The sequence below is a fragment of the Melospiza melodia genome, chromosome 2, assembly GCF_035770615.1.
Source record: "Melospiza melodia melodia isolate bMelMel2 chromosome 2, bMelMel2.pri, whole genome shotgun sequence".
NCBI lineage: Eukaryota > Metazoa > Chordata > Aves > Passeriformes > Passerellidae > Melospiza > Melospiza melodia.
In genome coordinates this window covers 28,627,982-28,646,320 of record NC_086195.1, presented here as the reverse complement: position 1 = coordinate 28,646,320, position 18,339 = coordinate 28,627,982, and the positions used below count along the sequence as shown (strand labels likewise).

Sequence of the window (18,339 nt, the reverse complement as noted above, 5' to 3'; positions counted from 1 at the left end):
ACATATACGAGCACAGGAGCCAAAACGACATCTTTATGCACATACATCTTTCATATACAGGCCATGGCAGCCACAAAGAAAATAATCATAGAATCTCCAAATAATTTATTTAGATTGGAAACGATCTCAAATATCGAGTCCAACTGTTGACAAATACCACCACATCAACTAGACCTGTGGACACACCCAGTCATTTCTTGAATGCCTTCAGGGATGTCCCTCCACAACCTCCGTAGGTAGCCCATTCCTATTCTTGACAACCCCTCCTGATGTCCAACCTCCCTTGGCGCATGAAAATTAATGCTAGGAAAGGCCAGTGCCTGCCAAGGGAAGGGTGTTTTCTCATTCAAGTACCAGGCCAGCACCTGTAGGTCATGGGACACAGCTGAGGAGGTTTTTAAGACTCAGACTCCACGGTTTGCAATTGCCCGAGAACCTTCAAGGTAAACAGGTATTTGACTCCCAGGCGGATAAGCTTGAAGGACTTCTATGATCAGTGCAGACTGATCATAAAGGGGGTGCCTACCACCATGCTCTATTTACGTTGTCTTGATATACACCCCTAAGAACCCACCCCACATCATGATGATGATGGCAAACTTAGTGAAGACAAGTCAATAATAAAACCACACTTATTTTCATTTCCACGTGAGTTAATCCCATTCAGATCATGTCTAAGTCAAATATTGGAAAAACTGAAATCCTTAAAGTCAAGCAGTTTCTGGTTTGCAGTTAAACAAATAAAATTGTCAATATCCAAAGCTGGTAATAAATTTTTCAAACAGTTTCATAAAAAATAAAAAAGGTATTATATTATGTATATGCAGAAAACAGACTACACTCCTAATTTCACTGACCTCCGAAAGATTATGTTCCATAGCTCTTTTCTGGAAAATACATGGAATAGTTCAATTAAGTGTTACTGAGAAATGCAGTGTTGTTTGCATGACTGTATACAATTATTTAAAAGACAAGAATAAATGTCTCAGGATAATGCAGAAAGAAAATATTTGAAACGAGTGTATTTTTAAAAATGTTTATTGAAATGCCTTCATTGCATCATGCAGGATACAAAAATCAGTATTAGAAAACCTTTATAACTATACTTGGGAATAAAATCAAAAAACATCAGGAAAAATAATAACTGTATAAACAAAAGCAATTTATTTGATAGTGTTTTAAATTATAGATTACAAGCTGTGATCTGCACAGATGAAAACAATTATCTTGCAACAACAGTCTCTTCTATGATTCAAGTAGAAACTGATGTTTGTCATGCCAGAACAATCACATCACCTGTACATACCACAAACCTGTTCATTACAGCTACAGGGTTTAAAAAGTATAACAAAAATATTCTGCCAGCATATTTCTATTCTGGTTTCAGTTTATTTGTTCAATTAAAAGCCATTAACTTTTTCATCAAAGAAAAAAAAGGTGAATGTGCTTTCTTCTAGTACACAAACCACAGAGTGTGTAAGTTTCAATCTTTAAAGTCATAATATGACACTTTCTTGAAGTTAATTTCAATTAAATACTTTATCATTTGCAATATTACTCAAGGACTTGGAGGTGATTTTAAAATGGGAGACTGCTGCACCCTCAGTATTTTTGCTGTTTTAGGAATCTCAATCCCTACTACTTCAAGCTTTCAGTTTTTTATTCATACACTGCTTAGTGTAAACTCTTGGAACTCACCTCTCCTCTTAATTCTATTTGACAGCATTTTTCTGTGCAGATGTACATTAAACAACAAAACAATTCTCTGGGACTGAAAGCTTGGCTCCAAAGAATTCAGACAGGTAGAGATTTTGGTGCTGGCTTCAAGGCAGACAATATTTGAGAGATTTCAACAGACCGTTCACTTGGCACTGAGTAACATTAGAAAGATACTGGGACCTTATATATAAAGAAAAGTGCTGTAGAGTCCAGAATCAGCTTATTCTGTTCAACAGGGAAGATTTTAAAAATCTCTCTTTATGAGGAAGTTAATACATGTGTTTCCATTTCTCATCCTTGTGGAAAAAAATGCATCTTTATAAAGCTATCCCTCTCAGGGTTTTTTTGTTTTTTACTTGTTGAGCTCCATAGATGCGAACTTTAAACATAGAGTTGTTGCCACAAAGTGTTTGAACACAAAGAATATAATAATTTAATTACATTAAAAATCATTAAGAGTTTTGGCACTGTCCCTTCACAGAAAGTTAGGTACAAGTAACAATATGAAAATGTAAGGGACTCATGTAACTCTTTGGCTCTGTTGTAACATTTAACTACTAAGGCAAGAACTGTGTGTACCTTAGGGCTTCTTTTTTGTTTGTATTTCTATAAAATACTCGACTAAAGGTTTTAAAAACTCACCTAATCATCTATAAATGTCAAATGTTGTATATTAAAATATATGCTTATTACACCTTTTTGTTTCACTACTAGAATTTTTGCATACCAGTAGGAACACACACACTTGTAAACTGTTCTGTATAAATTTATGAAGACATTCTCTGTATACGAGAATTTGTAGAAACTTATCATTCAACCAAGATTCTGTAATTAAAATTGCCTGATTATCCATTTTGGAGCACTATGATTCTCTCAACAGCTTTAGCTCGTTCATTCCTATAAAGATCAATTACAACAGATAACCCCCCTTTTTCCATGCATTTGTAACCCCCTCTCAATCTGAGTTTTTAGGGTGCACATCATAAGGAGGACATTTCAGGGTATTCACTGGCTTTTCAGCTGTCACTAGCTATGGCTAACTTAATTATTTATGTTATTGCAGGATGCCCTATTGCTCCCTTTTATTATAACATGAAGTGGGTGTAGCCTTCTGCGCCTGTAACAATGACATCCATCCATATCCTCATGGCTTCTGGAGAAGGAGCAACCATGTAGTAGATGCGGTCATGGGTCTTAACACTGAAAGTCAGCAGCGGGTTGGGACTCTCGAATAAAATGCAAAGAAGATATCAGAAGTGTGAAATCAAAGCCATTTATTGGTATCAGAAGTGGATTTGCTTACAGGGATATTTATGAATAGGGTTAAGAAGAAAGATAAAGTGCTGTACCACTGAATCTTATATTGCAGCAGAGATGCATTTAAAGTGTTTGTAGCTACCATAAACACCTTTTACAGTATTTTTCCAGTAGACTATTATACAGTACTACAGGGCTCCAAGCTGTTGTTTCATGCCCAAATAAGTAACTCCCCCACTCTGTCCAGTGGCTTCCACAAATTGTTCATAGCTCATTTAAATTAAAAATGAGAGGCAGGGTGTGCCATGAACTGCTGGCACAGTTAACTCCCTTCCTGGGACTGAGGTGTGCAGCCAGCCCTTGACTTGTCCAAGCCACCGATTTCAGTGGTCTTGCCACTGGACTAGGGAACTCCTTGCAGCAAAACTACTTTGCAGGTAGACACTTATCTCTACTTCCATCAGGATAAAAAAAGCCACCAAAACAGTGCTAATCACTGATAAGCTTCCTCTTCCTTTTCCTCCCCTCCAGGGTTTCTTTTTAAGTATTTGTTAAGGTTTTTTCCCCTCCAATAATGTTAGTTCTCCCTTTAATTTTACAGCTGCTACATACTTTGGGTACCCTGTGTGATAAATGGTTAAAACAACAATAACAAAGTTTACCTTATATGCATTCTTTAGATGATCATAATAGACTTCTTCAATAGCTTGAAAATATATTACACCTTTTAATTTATTTTCGTGTTTGTCTAAAACAGAAAAGAGAGAAATTACCTCAGAACTGAAATGACCACTAAGAAGCAAAAGCTTAATTTGCATTTCCATATATATTCAGCTGATAAGTAACTGAATTAACAGTTCTGCTTCTGAAATCCCATGGATACCTTCAAATTTTCTTACTAGTTTGTTGGTTTTATTGAGAGATGCATTTTTGACTTTAATATGTCTTCTTCTTCACCTAGTTTCCAAGGATAAAAGCTTTTGTAATTTCCTCATCTATTTGCAAGTCACTCCCTTCACTGAGTTGGCTAAATGTTATGGAGGGTATTAGCCCACAGAAGGACAGATGTCTCTCAGATATAGCCACTCTTCCAATTCCATGAAAACCAGCCAGAGTTCACACAGTTCACAGGCTAAGACCTCCACTTTGCCTTGAAGAGAAAACTGCAATGATAATCGAATTTTCAATACAATCTGAGAGCAAAATCTTTATATTAGAACATAGTTTGTGTATGTACTTAAAAAAAAAATGCTTCTTCGCATGTGAATTTAAGAGTCACCACTAAAATTTTTCACAAGGAAAAGGAGCAGGGCAGGGTAGCATCTTCCTGCCATTTTCACTCCATTTTCCTGCAGTGGAGAGAGAAATTGTTAAGAAGCATCCCAATTGCATGTGGACACTGAAAGGCCAACTTCCTTTTGCTCCCAGCACTTTTGTATTAGGGGAATATAATGTTTTCTGCCCCCACGTCATAGTATCATCTCAACACTGAACAGTCATGCAAAACATCTTCATCAGTCCCAGGAGGGATTCTGCTGTCATTCAAACACTTGGGGAACTCAGCTTACATCCTATGTGTAGCTGCAAGCAATTCTTAAAGCTTCATATGATGGCAAAATAAAATCCCAGAGAGCAAACAATGCAGCTTTGGGAATCTTCCTGCCAGCCCACAGAGAAGCAGCGCTGAAGCACTGAGATACAGGATTATGAGATCACAGCACACATTATACTGAGATAAACACAGCACTATACAAAGTGTGCTGTCTGTGCACCACTAGTAAGCAGGGGACCCACTCTCTTTTCAAGCCCCACCTGGGGCCTTGGTTACCAGACTATTTCAGGTACCCACAAGCTCCCATTGAAAGTGTCTTGGTAGAGTTCCCCGAATGCTTCAGTTCAGAAAGTGCAGATGCTTCAGTCACCACACTAAGCTGTCAGACTTCAGGCTAAGTTCTTGGTTCAGTGCACTGGCAGAACTAAAGCATTATCTCAGGACATTCACTCAGAGTTCAATTACTCTGAATTTGCAGCACCAATATTTATTTTGGAAATCTACTATGTATTTAAAGATCTAAAGATCCTCACTCATAAGCAGCATTTTAGTGCAGCTGAGACTCCTCATAAAACTATGCTTGTTGGCTGGAGTCCTTGAGACATTAGCAAAAGTTTTCTTTGGTAATTGAGATTACATTATGGCAACTATGATGAACTCAAAAGTGAAACCATTAAATGTTAACATAACTACTAAAAAAAGACAAAAAAAGATCAGTACCAAATGGGAACACTACTGTATGTTACAAGCCTTCCTAACCAATAAACCAGATGTTTAGAACAAAATAAAGAATGTTTGTTGCATTCCTCACTGTATTAATGCAAACTAGTAATAAATATTCAGTGGGTATGTAATGAATGAATGTAATGAATTCAATTTTATGTTCCTTAGAAGTTGCTGGAAAGGAGTTATGTCAATAAAGTAAATGAAACTGTTTGGTGGTTTTTGTACTTGGTGTTTTCTCCTGCATCTTAGCAATAAGCTGTCCTGCATATGCCTATTTCTGGCCTCTCTCAACAATAAATATTCAGAGTACAATGCTATTTTTGTAGCTTCCTCAGAACTGAAACTTCAAAGTCAAACCACTGCGTATATTTGCACAGCATTTGGAGAAATAAGTATGTTCTTAAATTCCCCATTTCTAGGTTTACCCTAAGATAAGAAAGTAATGCAATGCTTATAATGGCTTGAGATATTGTGTTACACAACTTCATGAACAGAAACACTTTTGGACTATTGCGCATTCTTAATCTGAAATTCCTTACACGTTCAAAATAAGGCAAACTCAAAAAGTCTACCCTTGTATGTTTAATTTCCTGAAAACCTTTTCTTCACATTAAGCACAGGACTGTGAAAACATTCACTTCAATTTTCATGGTAAGTATAAATTATATTCTTGTATGAAGGGTACAAGAAATCATTCAGTCATTGAGGGAAGTATATACTATTTAAAAATAAAATACGTGGAACCATTATTCTGTGTACTTGTAACTTGACCATCTTCCATTTTTTCTCTTGCCCATCTGCATCTCCTCCTTTATTTTGTTTTGTATGCTCAATTCTGCCTTACCTGGCATGAGAAGTAAATGCTATAGGCAAGGGTTCACATGACCTCTAAAGGAATGGATGAAATGGAAATCTAAGTTTTATCTGGATTCCCTACGTGTTCATAACTCAGCTGAGTTTGATAAAAAAATAGAAGAACAGATGTACCCAAGTAGCAATCCTGAAACTTACCTGCATAATAAGTAAAAGTTCTCTTGTTTCTGTCAAAAACAAACCACCGTTTTTTCCATGTTTTAATTTTCCCTCCCATTTTAATCAGAAAGCCTCGGCAGGTTTTCTCAGTGAGAGAAATGTGGTAACAGGTCTCTATGTTGTGCCCAGCTGTTTCAATGTGACTTCGTAGGTCAAAGTCTTCCTTTCTAATGGGCAAATAGCGAGTCAAGGGACGGGCCTAGAGGAAAGAAAAGAAAATCATATTATTTTTAAGAGAAGCCTTATCATCTCCTACTCTTTCTGCTGGGAAGACATAACTGAAAACTGCTTATTAAAGTTTAAGAATAAATGTAAGAAAAATAAAGAGCTTTTACTGCAGCTCTAATTTTCTTGAAAAGAAAAATCCATTAAACTTCTAACTTTACAGTGTTGGACAACTTTGTAAAAGCCAGATATAGTATAGAAGTTTCTTGAAATCAACAGCTGATAAGCCGGTAAAACAGAGGCCAAAGCACAGAAAAGCTGTCACAGAATTAAGACATTAATTAAATGTAAGGGTGTGTCGCTGCCTTAGATGAAGTCCAAGAACTTTATATGTAGGATGTTAATCAAACTCTTTATTTCTCTAAGTACTCACTGCACAGATGTCACTCTTTAAGTTACTGCTACAGGCATTTTTATGCAGAGTATAATATATAAATAAGAACATGCTATTGCAAGAAACATTAATAATAGAAATGAACTGTAATTGCCAGTTAGTTTCACAGAGATTGCAGTGAACAAAAGAGAATTATTTTCTGTTGAACAAATTAACTGTGATAACTAGTTCACATCCCTCTGCAAAAGACAGCAAAGCAGTGCAGAAGACAGTGCCTCCTTCTTGATTGCAGTTCAAGACCCTTCACCAAGCCCGGATAGTGTCAGCTGGGAGAACAAGCAAGAGGAGATAATGATTTAGAAGCTCTGCCAACTGAGGGAATATTCCTGTTTTCTGTGCCGGAAGGGTCTATGCACGATCATTACCCCATCATTTTAAACACAGAAGACAGGTCTCCCAGAGGAGCCTCCTGCTGCAGCTGAGGCAGAGGGTACTTTGGAACAGAAGCTAATTTTAGATGCTTTCAAGGATCTGTGAAAGGACCATCTCCCTCTCTCTCTCCCCCTGGACTCCAGAGAAATCGGTGACCTGAAGAAACTAATCTGCCCCTGCTCCATTCCTCAAGTTAGCCTGTTAAATCCCACTGTGAGTCTCAAATCAAAGGGATTTTCCCTCATTGCATTCTTAAGAGTCCCTTGGTTCAACAGGAGCTGTGTTGCTCACAAGCACCCTTCTAAAATTATGTATGTTTTGTATGATACGAGCTGGCACCGGCTCTGGCAAATGCAGAGATTGCCTTCTTTTCATTTACATTTCTAAGTGTCAAAAGGTGCTGGGGAAAAAATTGGTCTCACTGTACAAAAGAAAGAAAAAATAAAAAAAGTCTGTCATTTTTGACAGATAAGTTTTTGTCTTCCTGCCAATTCAGTCTTCTTCTCTCTGCCAATTAGCAGTAACTGATAGGACATTCTATTACAACACATGCATGCTCTAGTTTGGGTTAAAGATATCAGCATTGCATTGTTGTTTATGCCATACTTGAGTTGTCAACAAATTTCTTAGAAAAAAAGGAGAGAAGCAAGTAAAATTTAGCATTCCTGATTACATTTTATATGAAAACAAATGAATGAATATATTTAACTAGAAACAGCTGGTGAAACATCAGCAAAGGCAGCACAGATAAAACCAGAAAGATATTCCAATATGATATGGAATCTTCTGCACTCAAACACGTCTATTAAGATGGAGACATTGTCTTGCTCTGGTATACAAGCAATGACTGCCTAGTCATTTGCTGTACCTTATAGATACTACTGGTTTTGAAGAAATAAACAAATAGTTAAGACACTAAGCCTAAAGAAAACTCAAGGTACCTCTAAGCACAAAGAAGAAGCAAAAATATGTAGGAGGTAACACTTGTTAAATTAAGTAATGTTTCTCATGTTGTACAATCCCATTAACTTCAGAAAAAATAATATTTACTCTGTACTTAGGTGTGGAGCTGAAAAAAACTTCCTTATTTGTCTTTTCTGTCAAATGTTTGAAAGTAATAATTCACATTTCAAGGCATTTTATGTATTAAAAGAAAAAGCAGAACAAAAGAACCCCCCTCCCCAACTCCACACCAATGGTTTATAAAATTAACACATTCACAAATTTCTGTTCTGGCCAAAAAATTCTGCTCTGCCTATATTCAGTAACAAACTTTATAGGATTAATATTCATACTTTTTATATAAAATGCTAAATAGATGCCTATGCTGTTATCTAACTTTAAATGAATACTTGGCTCCAAGAGCCCAAATATACTTTTAGCAAAACAATTTCACCTCAGAAATACTAAATCTATCTGTTCAGCTGTTTACCATTGGCAGAAATACACTAAGTCCTTTCCCGTATATGAAGGGGAAGTCTTGCACTTCAAAACCATTTCACATCCCCATATCTGACCTGTGCTCTTTGTTTCTCACGTATTTTGACTTCTTTTTCAATTAATTTTTGCCTCTGGCTCGTTTCTTCCTCCAACCTTTTCTCCAGTTGCTCCCTGCGGCGTTTTTCTTCTTCCAGAGCTCGTTTCTTAGCTTCCATCTCCCGTTCCTAAATACCACAGCACACAGAGAACTTCCATTATATGCAAAACTATAGTGGGCAATGTCATTTCTAAGCTAGGGCTAAATACCTTTTTGTCCCTAAACCAGGCAGAAATATATATCCAGCACACTGGACTGAAATTTGGAATAAGAATTGCAAATAGAAATGAAGTTTCTTCTTAAGCAAGTCCCCCAGAAGGTGTCAAACCAATGCTGAACAAATTTCTGGGGATTTTGCCATCAGCTTGTCCTTTGAGACAGCAGATATTGCATATGGGCTCAAGGCTGTAGTGTGAGGTGAAGCCATGGAGGAGGAAGAGGTGTTTTTTAAGTGTTTATTAGGTGTAAGTGGGGTGGGTTTCTATGTTGCATTAGGAGGATATTATCCAAACTTACATGCCTCCTCTTAGTTACTCAAAATTACACTTACTCTGGTCTCAAGCAGCCGAGTCTTTTCAGCATGTGCTTGTTTGAGAAGTCTCTCCATCTCCTCTATTCTTGCAACATTTGAAGTGCTAGCACTGCAAAAGACCCCATTATTTCTTATTTAAAATAATAGCTGGTATTTAAAGAAATATTTTGCAGTCCAACATAATTTAAGAATGGAGTTGACAGTGTTCAGATCCAATTCAGTGCAGTAGCCACTAACAAAAAAAGAGGTATCTTTGGTGAGTTGATAAATGACTATAGCAGTTCTGTTTCTTCTGTACTTTGAGCACCCACCAATTTTATGCATTTCTACAAAAAAGTTTCTCTTGCCTTAAACATGGTAAAATATAACTTATCCATTTTAAATTGGTCAGAACAAAGCATCATAAATTGTTTTCCTTTAAAGTCTGATAAGGCTCGAAAATATGTTCAAACACCATCTAAAACAGTATGAATTAATTTTACTTAAAGGAAATTTTGTCAGGGAAAATTAACTGGCTATCTTCCAGAATTTATCAACAAAATCAGCTCACGCTCTTTTCTTCTTTCACCAAAGTGAAAGAAGAGAAACAGAAAGATCTGTGAGAAACAGAAAGATCTGTTGTAAAGGATCCTTTTATGGTTTTTGTATTGATTCGGGCTATTCTTTTCTTTGTGTTGCTTTCTTTTGTTTTCCTTCTGGCATTGCCTGCAAGAGTCAGAGGGAAGCAGAAGAGCAAGCAGTACCAGTGAAATTCAACAGCTGTTGGGGTTTCCCATTCCTGGGCTGGAGCCTGGACTTACAGGATAGTAAGATCAGACACACCATCCTCCTTCCAAATGGTCAGAGCCAGAAGTCAGAGAGAGAAAATTTTCATATCACTGGCACATTAGCTCTATGCACAGAGTTAGTTCCCAGCCTGTCTCCAGCTATCAGAGACTTGTTGATTACCCATTTAAAACAGAAATCCTCAAAACCCAAGTCCTAATGTTTTTCCTTTAAGAAAACCAAAACCAATGTCAACCAATGCAAAAAAGCCCAAGCAAACCAGCTGGCAGAATGACTGCCAGTGGTATTTTCTAAAACTTAACACTGCAGTGATAATGACATTAAAGGGGAAATCAGGGGCTTCCCAGCCACAGCAAAAAGATGCTAAATAAAACACTACATGCTAGCCCAAAAAGCTGTCCTTGTGTTCACAAAGTATTCATAGTGACAAATCTGTACTTAATCATCAGCCTCTAGTTATGCTTGTGAAACTGCTGGGGCTGGACTGTGAGCAGGAATGGAAGCACTACTAATGTCAGATATAAAAAATGGACTGTCAGGAGAGAATGTTTGCACACATTTTTGAGACTCATCTGGATTTTTAACACAGATCATGGAAATTCATTTCGTCTGAGAAATGGTGTCTGAGCTGACAGCCTCTGAAGATGAGTAAAGCAAGCCTTTCAGTGTCATCTCTTCATTTTTACTGACCCAGAAAAGGGAGAGGAAAGGGCAATAAGATTTTTGGAGGAAGCCTGAGTGTTTCAGCTTAAGCACCTAGTTGGTTAACATGCTGGACTTGTGGAACAGTGTAGGTCATCAATGGCACATGTCCCTGAAAAGTTTCCTATCAGAGGAAATTCCTTCCCTGCAGTGATCAGGTGAGGAAGCACTGATTGCTCTTCAGTAAACTTCAGCATTATCACTAAGTTTTGCATAGTTTTATTTTCATCTTTCTATTAACAGGTGAGATGTAGTTAAACCCGATTATGAGGAACTAGACAAATATGATGCCTGTCTAATGACCTTACATTTTCTCAACCAATCAGCAGCATTCACACTATCACAGTGTACATGTACATACTCACTTTTTTCATATGACCCTATAACAATTGCAGGATCAGGAAGAAAGAAGATTTACCTGGAAATGTTATCTGGTGAGCATGCTGATATGCTTGTCTCCATACTGTCAGAGCTGTCTAAGCTTAACGTGTCAAAGGCATGGTCCTTGTAACTACGATCTGGGTAATGGAAACTGTTCAAGTAGACATTGGATTCTGATGCTGTTCTGCTGTAAAATTCCGGAGACTTCTGCCTTTGGTTTTCACAGATACGCTGATGGTTATACCCTATAAAGTACAGAAGAAACACTGATTTCACACAAAAATTATGCCACAGAAGCATAACTTGTTAGCAGCACAAGCATTTTTAATATCACCTCAGAATTAACTGCACTGTGACCAAGGTACTACAAGATTACAGTTAATTTTACAAGTTAATCACACTGAAATAAAAGCTTTAAATACCTGATTTATCTATGATGGATTCAAATATATGCACATTAGTACAAGTGACTTTTCAATATATGTTCTTCTATGGGTATTATGAAGCTTTAATTTGAAAAAATTATATTTACATTTTAAAATAACAATTAGGCCTAATCTGGAAAGTAATGCAGTTAAATCCAGGAATTTAGAAGAAATTGACACTGACTAAATTACAAAAAAAAGAAAAAAGTCCTGATATTCAGTATTCAGTATTCTTAAGTACTTGTCTGGTTGACTTTATTTAATATTATTTTTTTTTTTGTCTCTTTGGGAAACTTTGCCTTCTGGTAACTGCAATAGGACTTTTAGTTCAGCTGAAATAATACAGGCTGCTTCTTACAGAATCATAGTTACTAGTATAGAGGTACTTTACTGGAGTTTTGAAATTGCAGTTCATCCTATGGAATTGAAGCAGATCCTTATAGCTCAATGATTCTGAAGAAAAATAAGGTTCATGCAAAGGCTCTTTTGTTATTTTTCCACAAAAACATTTTTTTCTGAAAAGTCATCCTCCTTGAACACAGAGAACTTTGGCAATGTGTCCTTTAAAAATGTCTCTTCACAATTATTTTTATCTCATGTCTCCATTGCTCTTTAAAGTAATGCAGACTTTGAGAGAGGTTGTTGAGCTTGCCTGATGAGGAAGAGTTGTCATTTTAACTGCTGAAGTATTTTACAGTGCCCTTTAAGATTGTTTCATCTATCGATTACAAATGCAACTGCACTGCTCATCTTTTCCTTCAATGAATGCAAGTAGTGAGACTTTCTAATAGTTCTGAACGTTAGGTTTGTAATATTGTCTGCACATTTCTGACCCAAATTCTGAGCTGCTGGCAGAGCTGGAGATTAAGAAGGATTAACAGACTACACAAAAACCTCACATTCTTACAGGAAGGCAGCCACTGACATTCCACATATTTAAGATAAACAGACATGGGAAAAATGCAGACAAATGTACAAATGCAGCAAGGTCCAGATACAAATTTTTACTAGACACCATTAAGACACTGATGCATGAAATCATGAAGGCATGCTTAAAGTGCAGTGTTCTTCTGCCTCATTCTCATTCCCTATCTGTGCATACCAAGTTACTCTCTGGTATTTTTTGCCAAGCCAGAGCTGGGAGAGTCCCGGTTCAGAGAGCCAACAACTGCAGCTATCTGAAAAGTGTGTCTTCAGCTGAATAATTAAAGCATGTCATTGAAGAAACTGTGCCCTACAAGCATTTCCAAGGTAGTTTTCTCCTCACTTCCCTCTGTACCATACAAGGCTTTCTTGGAGATAGTTAAAGCTGGTTTCTAAGGAAACTAATAAGACTCACTTGCCATTTAAAAGAACTCTGAATTTAAATCAAAAATTCAGTTGCATTGATTAGTAAAAGAGACAAAAGGGACACAAATACACCTCAGCAGTCATAAATAACAACATCACACAACACAGATGTTACTGATTCACATACGTGGTTTGCTTTTTCCCCCTTATTTTGACAAATGCTTCCGTTATTGCAGATAAGCAATTACTTTTCATACATGAACCTTTGGAATGACTAATTGCTCCTGTGAAATGGTTATCAATGATTCATTAATGAAAGAGAGAAAAAAATAAATTACTGAAAAATTTAATTCAAATGCATGTTTTTCTGATGAGCCCTCTACAAATCCTTGCCTATTCAGAAATTTTAATTCCGTATTTTATATTTCACTGCAAAATAAACACGTCTAAAAGACATAGAGCCGCATAGCAATGCTACAAACACTCTACCGCTTAAGATAAAGAACCCATTTTTGAAGAAAACATTTATTAGTCAAATTTATGCAATCATGCAAATATAACTAGACAGTGGAAGAAATCAACATTTCTTAGGTTGCAAAATGAGATGCATTCACAGAAACAAAGCATAATTCAGTGTTCGTCTTTTATCTTCATGCTGTAAGCAGCACGAACCTCAAAGCCGAGGATCAGCTGTGAACCAACACCACAAGGCTTCACAACTGACCTACCTCCATTACAGCCACATGCACATACTAGGCAGCTACAATCTGTTGTTTAAGGAATTTATAGCTGCTCAGGTGCCTCTTCACTCAACATGCACTTAAAAATATTCGACTCCTTGTAAGATCCAGTACTTAACTAAAATTTCCCACAAGCCAAGATTTTATCAGTGAAGTCTAACCTGATACAAGAGCAAAAATATTTGTTGTTGCATTGGTTTTACTATAGAGTTCCACTGCTCTGCAGCAAACCTGTAAACAGTGTTAACCTTAACAATGTTAACAGCCATACCGTTGAGAAAAATATTGCAAAAACCCATAAAGCCATGTCATCAAAGAAAAATACTCCAAAGAAGTTACTGCAGAATTACAAAATCCAGATATACACCACAAAATTATAGTGAGGGTAGAACTAAAAGTGAAAGCTGTTATTAAAAGTTGCACTGTCAAGTATGTAAAAAACCCACTAGTATTTTATGAAAATGATCCCATTACATTTTTCTTTTATTTTTCTTTTATTCGTATTCTTTCTTCTTTCTCTTTTTTTTCTTCCCATTTGTAAAGACTGACATTAACATGTCAAGATACATTTGTTGTGTGGAAACATGCCAAAGTAGGAAGCTCAAGTCTGTCTACCTTGTCACTGTCACTCACAGAGCTGCAAAGATTTTTGAATTTTCTGCTCTACTTGTGTGGCTATGAGCAAAGAAGCGAAAAATTAGGCCTGTGCAAAGCCATAGCTCTGCAGATATTAGCATGAGTCAGAAGTTTTTGTTGTGGCAGGTTATTTGACAGCAGGAAAAAAGAATTTTTGAAATGCTGTCATTATTTAACAATTATTTACAAGTTTTTCAAGAGTCTAGGAACTGCTTGATAGTGCTGATGCAACTGGTACTTTTGCAAAAATATCACATGAAGAATACAGCCAGGGAAGGGGATATTTTCATACCTCTTCTGTTTTTTCCTGATTTTGACAAGAAAAAGACTGAAAAACAAACAAAAAAGGCTGACTCCTTTAAAAAGTTTCTAGATTGTTTGTACAAATATCCCTTGCTTGCAGTATATTTTTTTTTAATACAGAGCTTAGAAAGGACACAAATAATCATCTTATTGGTACGTAAGTTCTCTGTCCCAACAGCTTTGTTCCCAGCACTGTGTCTGGTCTTACACCTTAACTCCCAGCTAACCATTTCTTCTTTCCTTCTGGAGTCCATCCTACAGTCAGGGGGACTGCACTGGCTAACCCTCCCTCCTTGTGCAAGCTTCTGGCACCCAGCACTCCCTGGGAGCTCCAGGCATCCACCTGTGCAGGGTGAGGTCTCGAGTTGGTACCAAACAGCAGTTTCTTCACTCTGTTTTTGCATATGGTTTGGTTACAAAGACATGTCCACAGGAGGTCAGTTTATAAATACAATCTGTCAAAAATACCTCATGAATGACTGCTAAGAAATACCTTTTCCACTAATGATTTACAACAAATATGTGTCCTCTAAAACATTTAAGTTGCCCTTAACTCAGGCTGTGATTATGGACTGTGACTGTTTCTTTCAGTAACAATTCTTGAACTCCTATGACTGAACATGGTTTGGTAATCCTAGAATAAGGACTGTTTATTACTTTGAAATCCATGAAAATGTTTATTACTGCATCCAGCCTAAAATTTATTCATAGATATTGCTTGTTCCTGCATAAAGAAAATGAGAATGAACTCCATGTTAAAACCCAAGAGGCTGTTCTTAATTTCCTGATTTCACTTTTAACTGTCCTTTTTTTTCAGCTCAGACTTTTACAGTTATCTTCTTGGACTGAAATAAGAAAAACCAGAGAAAGCATTTTGGAGAAAACTCACTTTGGACCATTACTAGTTTTGTGATAACACTCGGATAATATCTTTAAACCAGCTGAGCTGCTACTGCCTCCAGCCAGCCTTGAATATACTTGTTTTCAGATCTACATGCACACACCAGAACATCTGGTCTAGAAATTTGCTCGATGCTGTTGAGCTCTAAGGAGCACAGGAAGGTACTAACACCACATCTGGAGCACATCATCCTCTTTGGATAGCAGTGTGTGGGTCACTGCTTGATAGCCAGGGCTCCAGACTGAGTGGATTAAGTGGCATTTGTTGTGTGAGACCCTGTCTTCCCACTGAACCCAGTTCCAGTGCACTGGGTGCAGCTCTATGCCCAAGGTATCAGGAAGCCAAGACACCCATGTTGTTTGCAATAGATCACCTTGGAAAACTGACAGAGTGAAAACTGATGGAGTGAAAGACCTGTCAAGTGTGGAAAGAAACACAAGGAAAGCAAGTGCTGACTCACTACACATGACAGGTAGAGAACACTTTTTATCTATTCATCGCCTTTTTTTAGGTGAATAACTAACTTTTGGAGCAGGAAGATTAGAGAGCTCATATTTATCACTATAATCAGTCTCTATACATTTACAAAGTTCCATTGATTTGTCAGCATATCTTCTGAAAAGTATTCAGTTATCCTGAAAAGGCAAACCTGATCTACCTGATCTACAGGACTGCTGATATAGCAGTCTGACTTGATTTTACAGAAGTATTTCCAATTTTAAATACTTGATCGCTTGTTAGAGTTTAGCCAAAACATCCCTCTTGATTTTCAGACTGAAGTAACATCACAATGATGACTCTGAACATAACTGCCAGCTATTCCACCTTCGCACACACATTACATCGAAGACACTTTCCAAGCCGAGCATGAAGCTCCTTTTTTATTGCACCTGAAATATGTAAAGATAAGTTAGCCACAACACTGCAGGTTTCTGTAAGGCCTGCTGCATAGCTAAAGCTCAAAACCAACAAATCATAACAGGATCAGCTCTGGAAAGGAGCATGTCATGATCCTTTTCCAGCTTGCTTGTTCCATCCCTGTGTTGAGTCATCTTTGTGCATATGACTGACCTCAGTCACTGCGACCTTTAACAGCTGCAAGCTCTGACAAGTCCTGTAACAATGAGATGGATCTAGCTCAGCTCAGGCTCAGTTAGTGTAGCTCTACACAAGGACCTCTTGCACTGGTATCGACAATGGTGATGCAGATGCTGGAAAGAAAATAAACTGACAGATGGCACTGAGGAGTGCCTCTTTTCGAAGATGGGATACTTATGAATGATATGTCTCACTAAAGCAAAAAAAATGTATGTACCAACACAAGTCAACACACAGCAGACACAGAATCCCATAGCCTACAAGATCATGTTTCAGAGGTGTAGTTTTTTTTTGGATCCAGAATTGCTGAGTTCCTATTAACAAACCCAGCCATCTATCAACAACAGAACAGCCCTCTCCCTTTCTGTTTTGTAGCCTAAATATTTAAGACGACTTATAATATCACAGTCACAGCTTCTCAAAGTTATCTCTCTCTGTGGAATTTATCCAGACAAAAACATGTGCCTGTGAAAAACAATTTTTAAGATCCCAACATTAAAAAAAAGGGAAGAATAAGAAAGAACATGTAATATATTGCTTCAAAATCACTTGCAGAAATTACCCAGTTAACATAATGTGTATTTTCAATATAGTTTTCTTATTTACGAGACTATATTTGGTGACCATGCACTTAAAAACTACACATGTACCTACATCATAATATTAACCTCTTATTATGCCAATATAAAAAAATGAGTTACATTTGGAGCTTGTTTTTGTCACCAAGAAGTAAACTTTTATTTTGCAGACCTGTTGATCATAGCAACACTAGTTTCAGGCTTATTTTTGAAAAATAGAACACTAAGTTTAAAAAGAAATGCAACAATTAAAAGGTCTTACCTTTGTGCATCCTTCTTGACTCTGACTCTTTGGTCATGGTTGCCAGGCAGTGAGGAAGTACGCTGCCACAGCTGTTGCTCTGTCCTAATGGTAAATGTCCCTACAGGAAATTTTGTAAATATGTGCTTAAAATTGTATTTCAAGATTTTTTTTTTATCAGCAATGGCAAAATAATGTGCTTTTTCATGGATATTAGTGTCATGTCATATCAATCAGCCAGCTGTGTACAGTGTCTATTAGGCCAAAATGTTTTCAAAGCAGTACCTCCACCCTCTTGCTGTTTGCTGACTGACCACATCAAAAATAAAGAGTATTTCTCCTTTATATATCACTTTATCTTTACCATTTAGAGGCCTTCAGTAGGAAAGAAAACAACAAGTTGTGTCTCTAGAATCAATTTAAACCAGTCAAAAATATAATCCTTGATATAGAAATTGTGTATTTATGATTAATGTTCTACAGCTCAGCATTTCCAGAGGTCAGAAGAATGGCCGAAAGTACAGATGCTTTCACATACATTCCCATTTGTTAATGACCCTCCAGTCATTTCATAGTCAACTTCAGGTGTGAATTTGGGGGGGTTACATAATGCTTAGGGCGCTACCCAGCCTTCCCTGTAACCCAATGCAGGAGGCTGGAAAGCTGTAAATAGCAGCAGGCACGTACTTTGTTTGCAATGTTGCGTCCCAGCGTGGCGCTGTTGAAGTGGGGAGACATGGATGGGGTTGTTTTCTTGCGGGGCAGAGTATCGCTCAGGTACGTGCCCTCCCTGTGCTGCTTCTTGCGCTCCTCCAGGCTTCTGAAATGCTTGATGGGGAATTTGTTACAGTTTTGATAAAAAGAATTGATGCACTTGCTCAGTTATACTCTATACGGACAATACTGATAGTC

At 37.3% G+C, this 18,339-nt stretch overlaps 1 protein-coding gene across 10 annotated transcripts in view; it reads right to left on the bottom strand.

Annotated features, from left to right (window-relative positions):
* Positions 1–1,022: 1,022 nt before the first annotated feature.
* PHLDB2 (pleckstrin homology like domain family B member 2) overlaps positions 1,023–18,339 on the bottom strand; it is a 64,504-nt gene continuing 47,187 nt past the window's right edge. For all 10 annotated transcript variants that reach the window (XM_063148222.1, XM_063148218.1, XM_063148219.1 and 7 more), the window contains 8 exons: positions 18,115–18,255; positions 17,449–17,548; positions 11,253–11,460; positions 9,365–9,455; positions 8,795–8,941; positions 6,266–6,485; positions 3,639–3,724; positions 1,023–2,945 (listed from right to left, as the gene is read on the bottom strand). In XM_063148222.1, the coding sequence (XP_063004292.1) occupies positions 2,805–2,945; positions 3,639–3,724; positions 6,266–6,485; positions 8,795–8,941; positions 9,365–9,455; positions 11,253–11,460; positions 17,449–17,548; positions 18,115–18,255 (1,134 nt within the window). In that variant the 3' untranslated portion in view covers positions 1,023–2,804. The remainder of the gene's footprint in view (positions 2,946–3,638; positions 3,725–6,265; positions 6,486–8,794; positions 8,942–9,364; positions 9,456–11,252; positions 11,461–17,448; positions 17,549–18,114; positions 18,256–18,339) is intronic.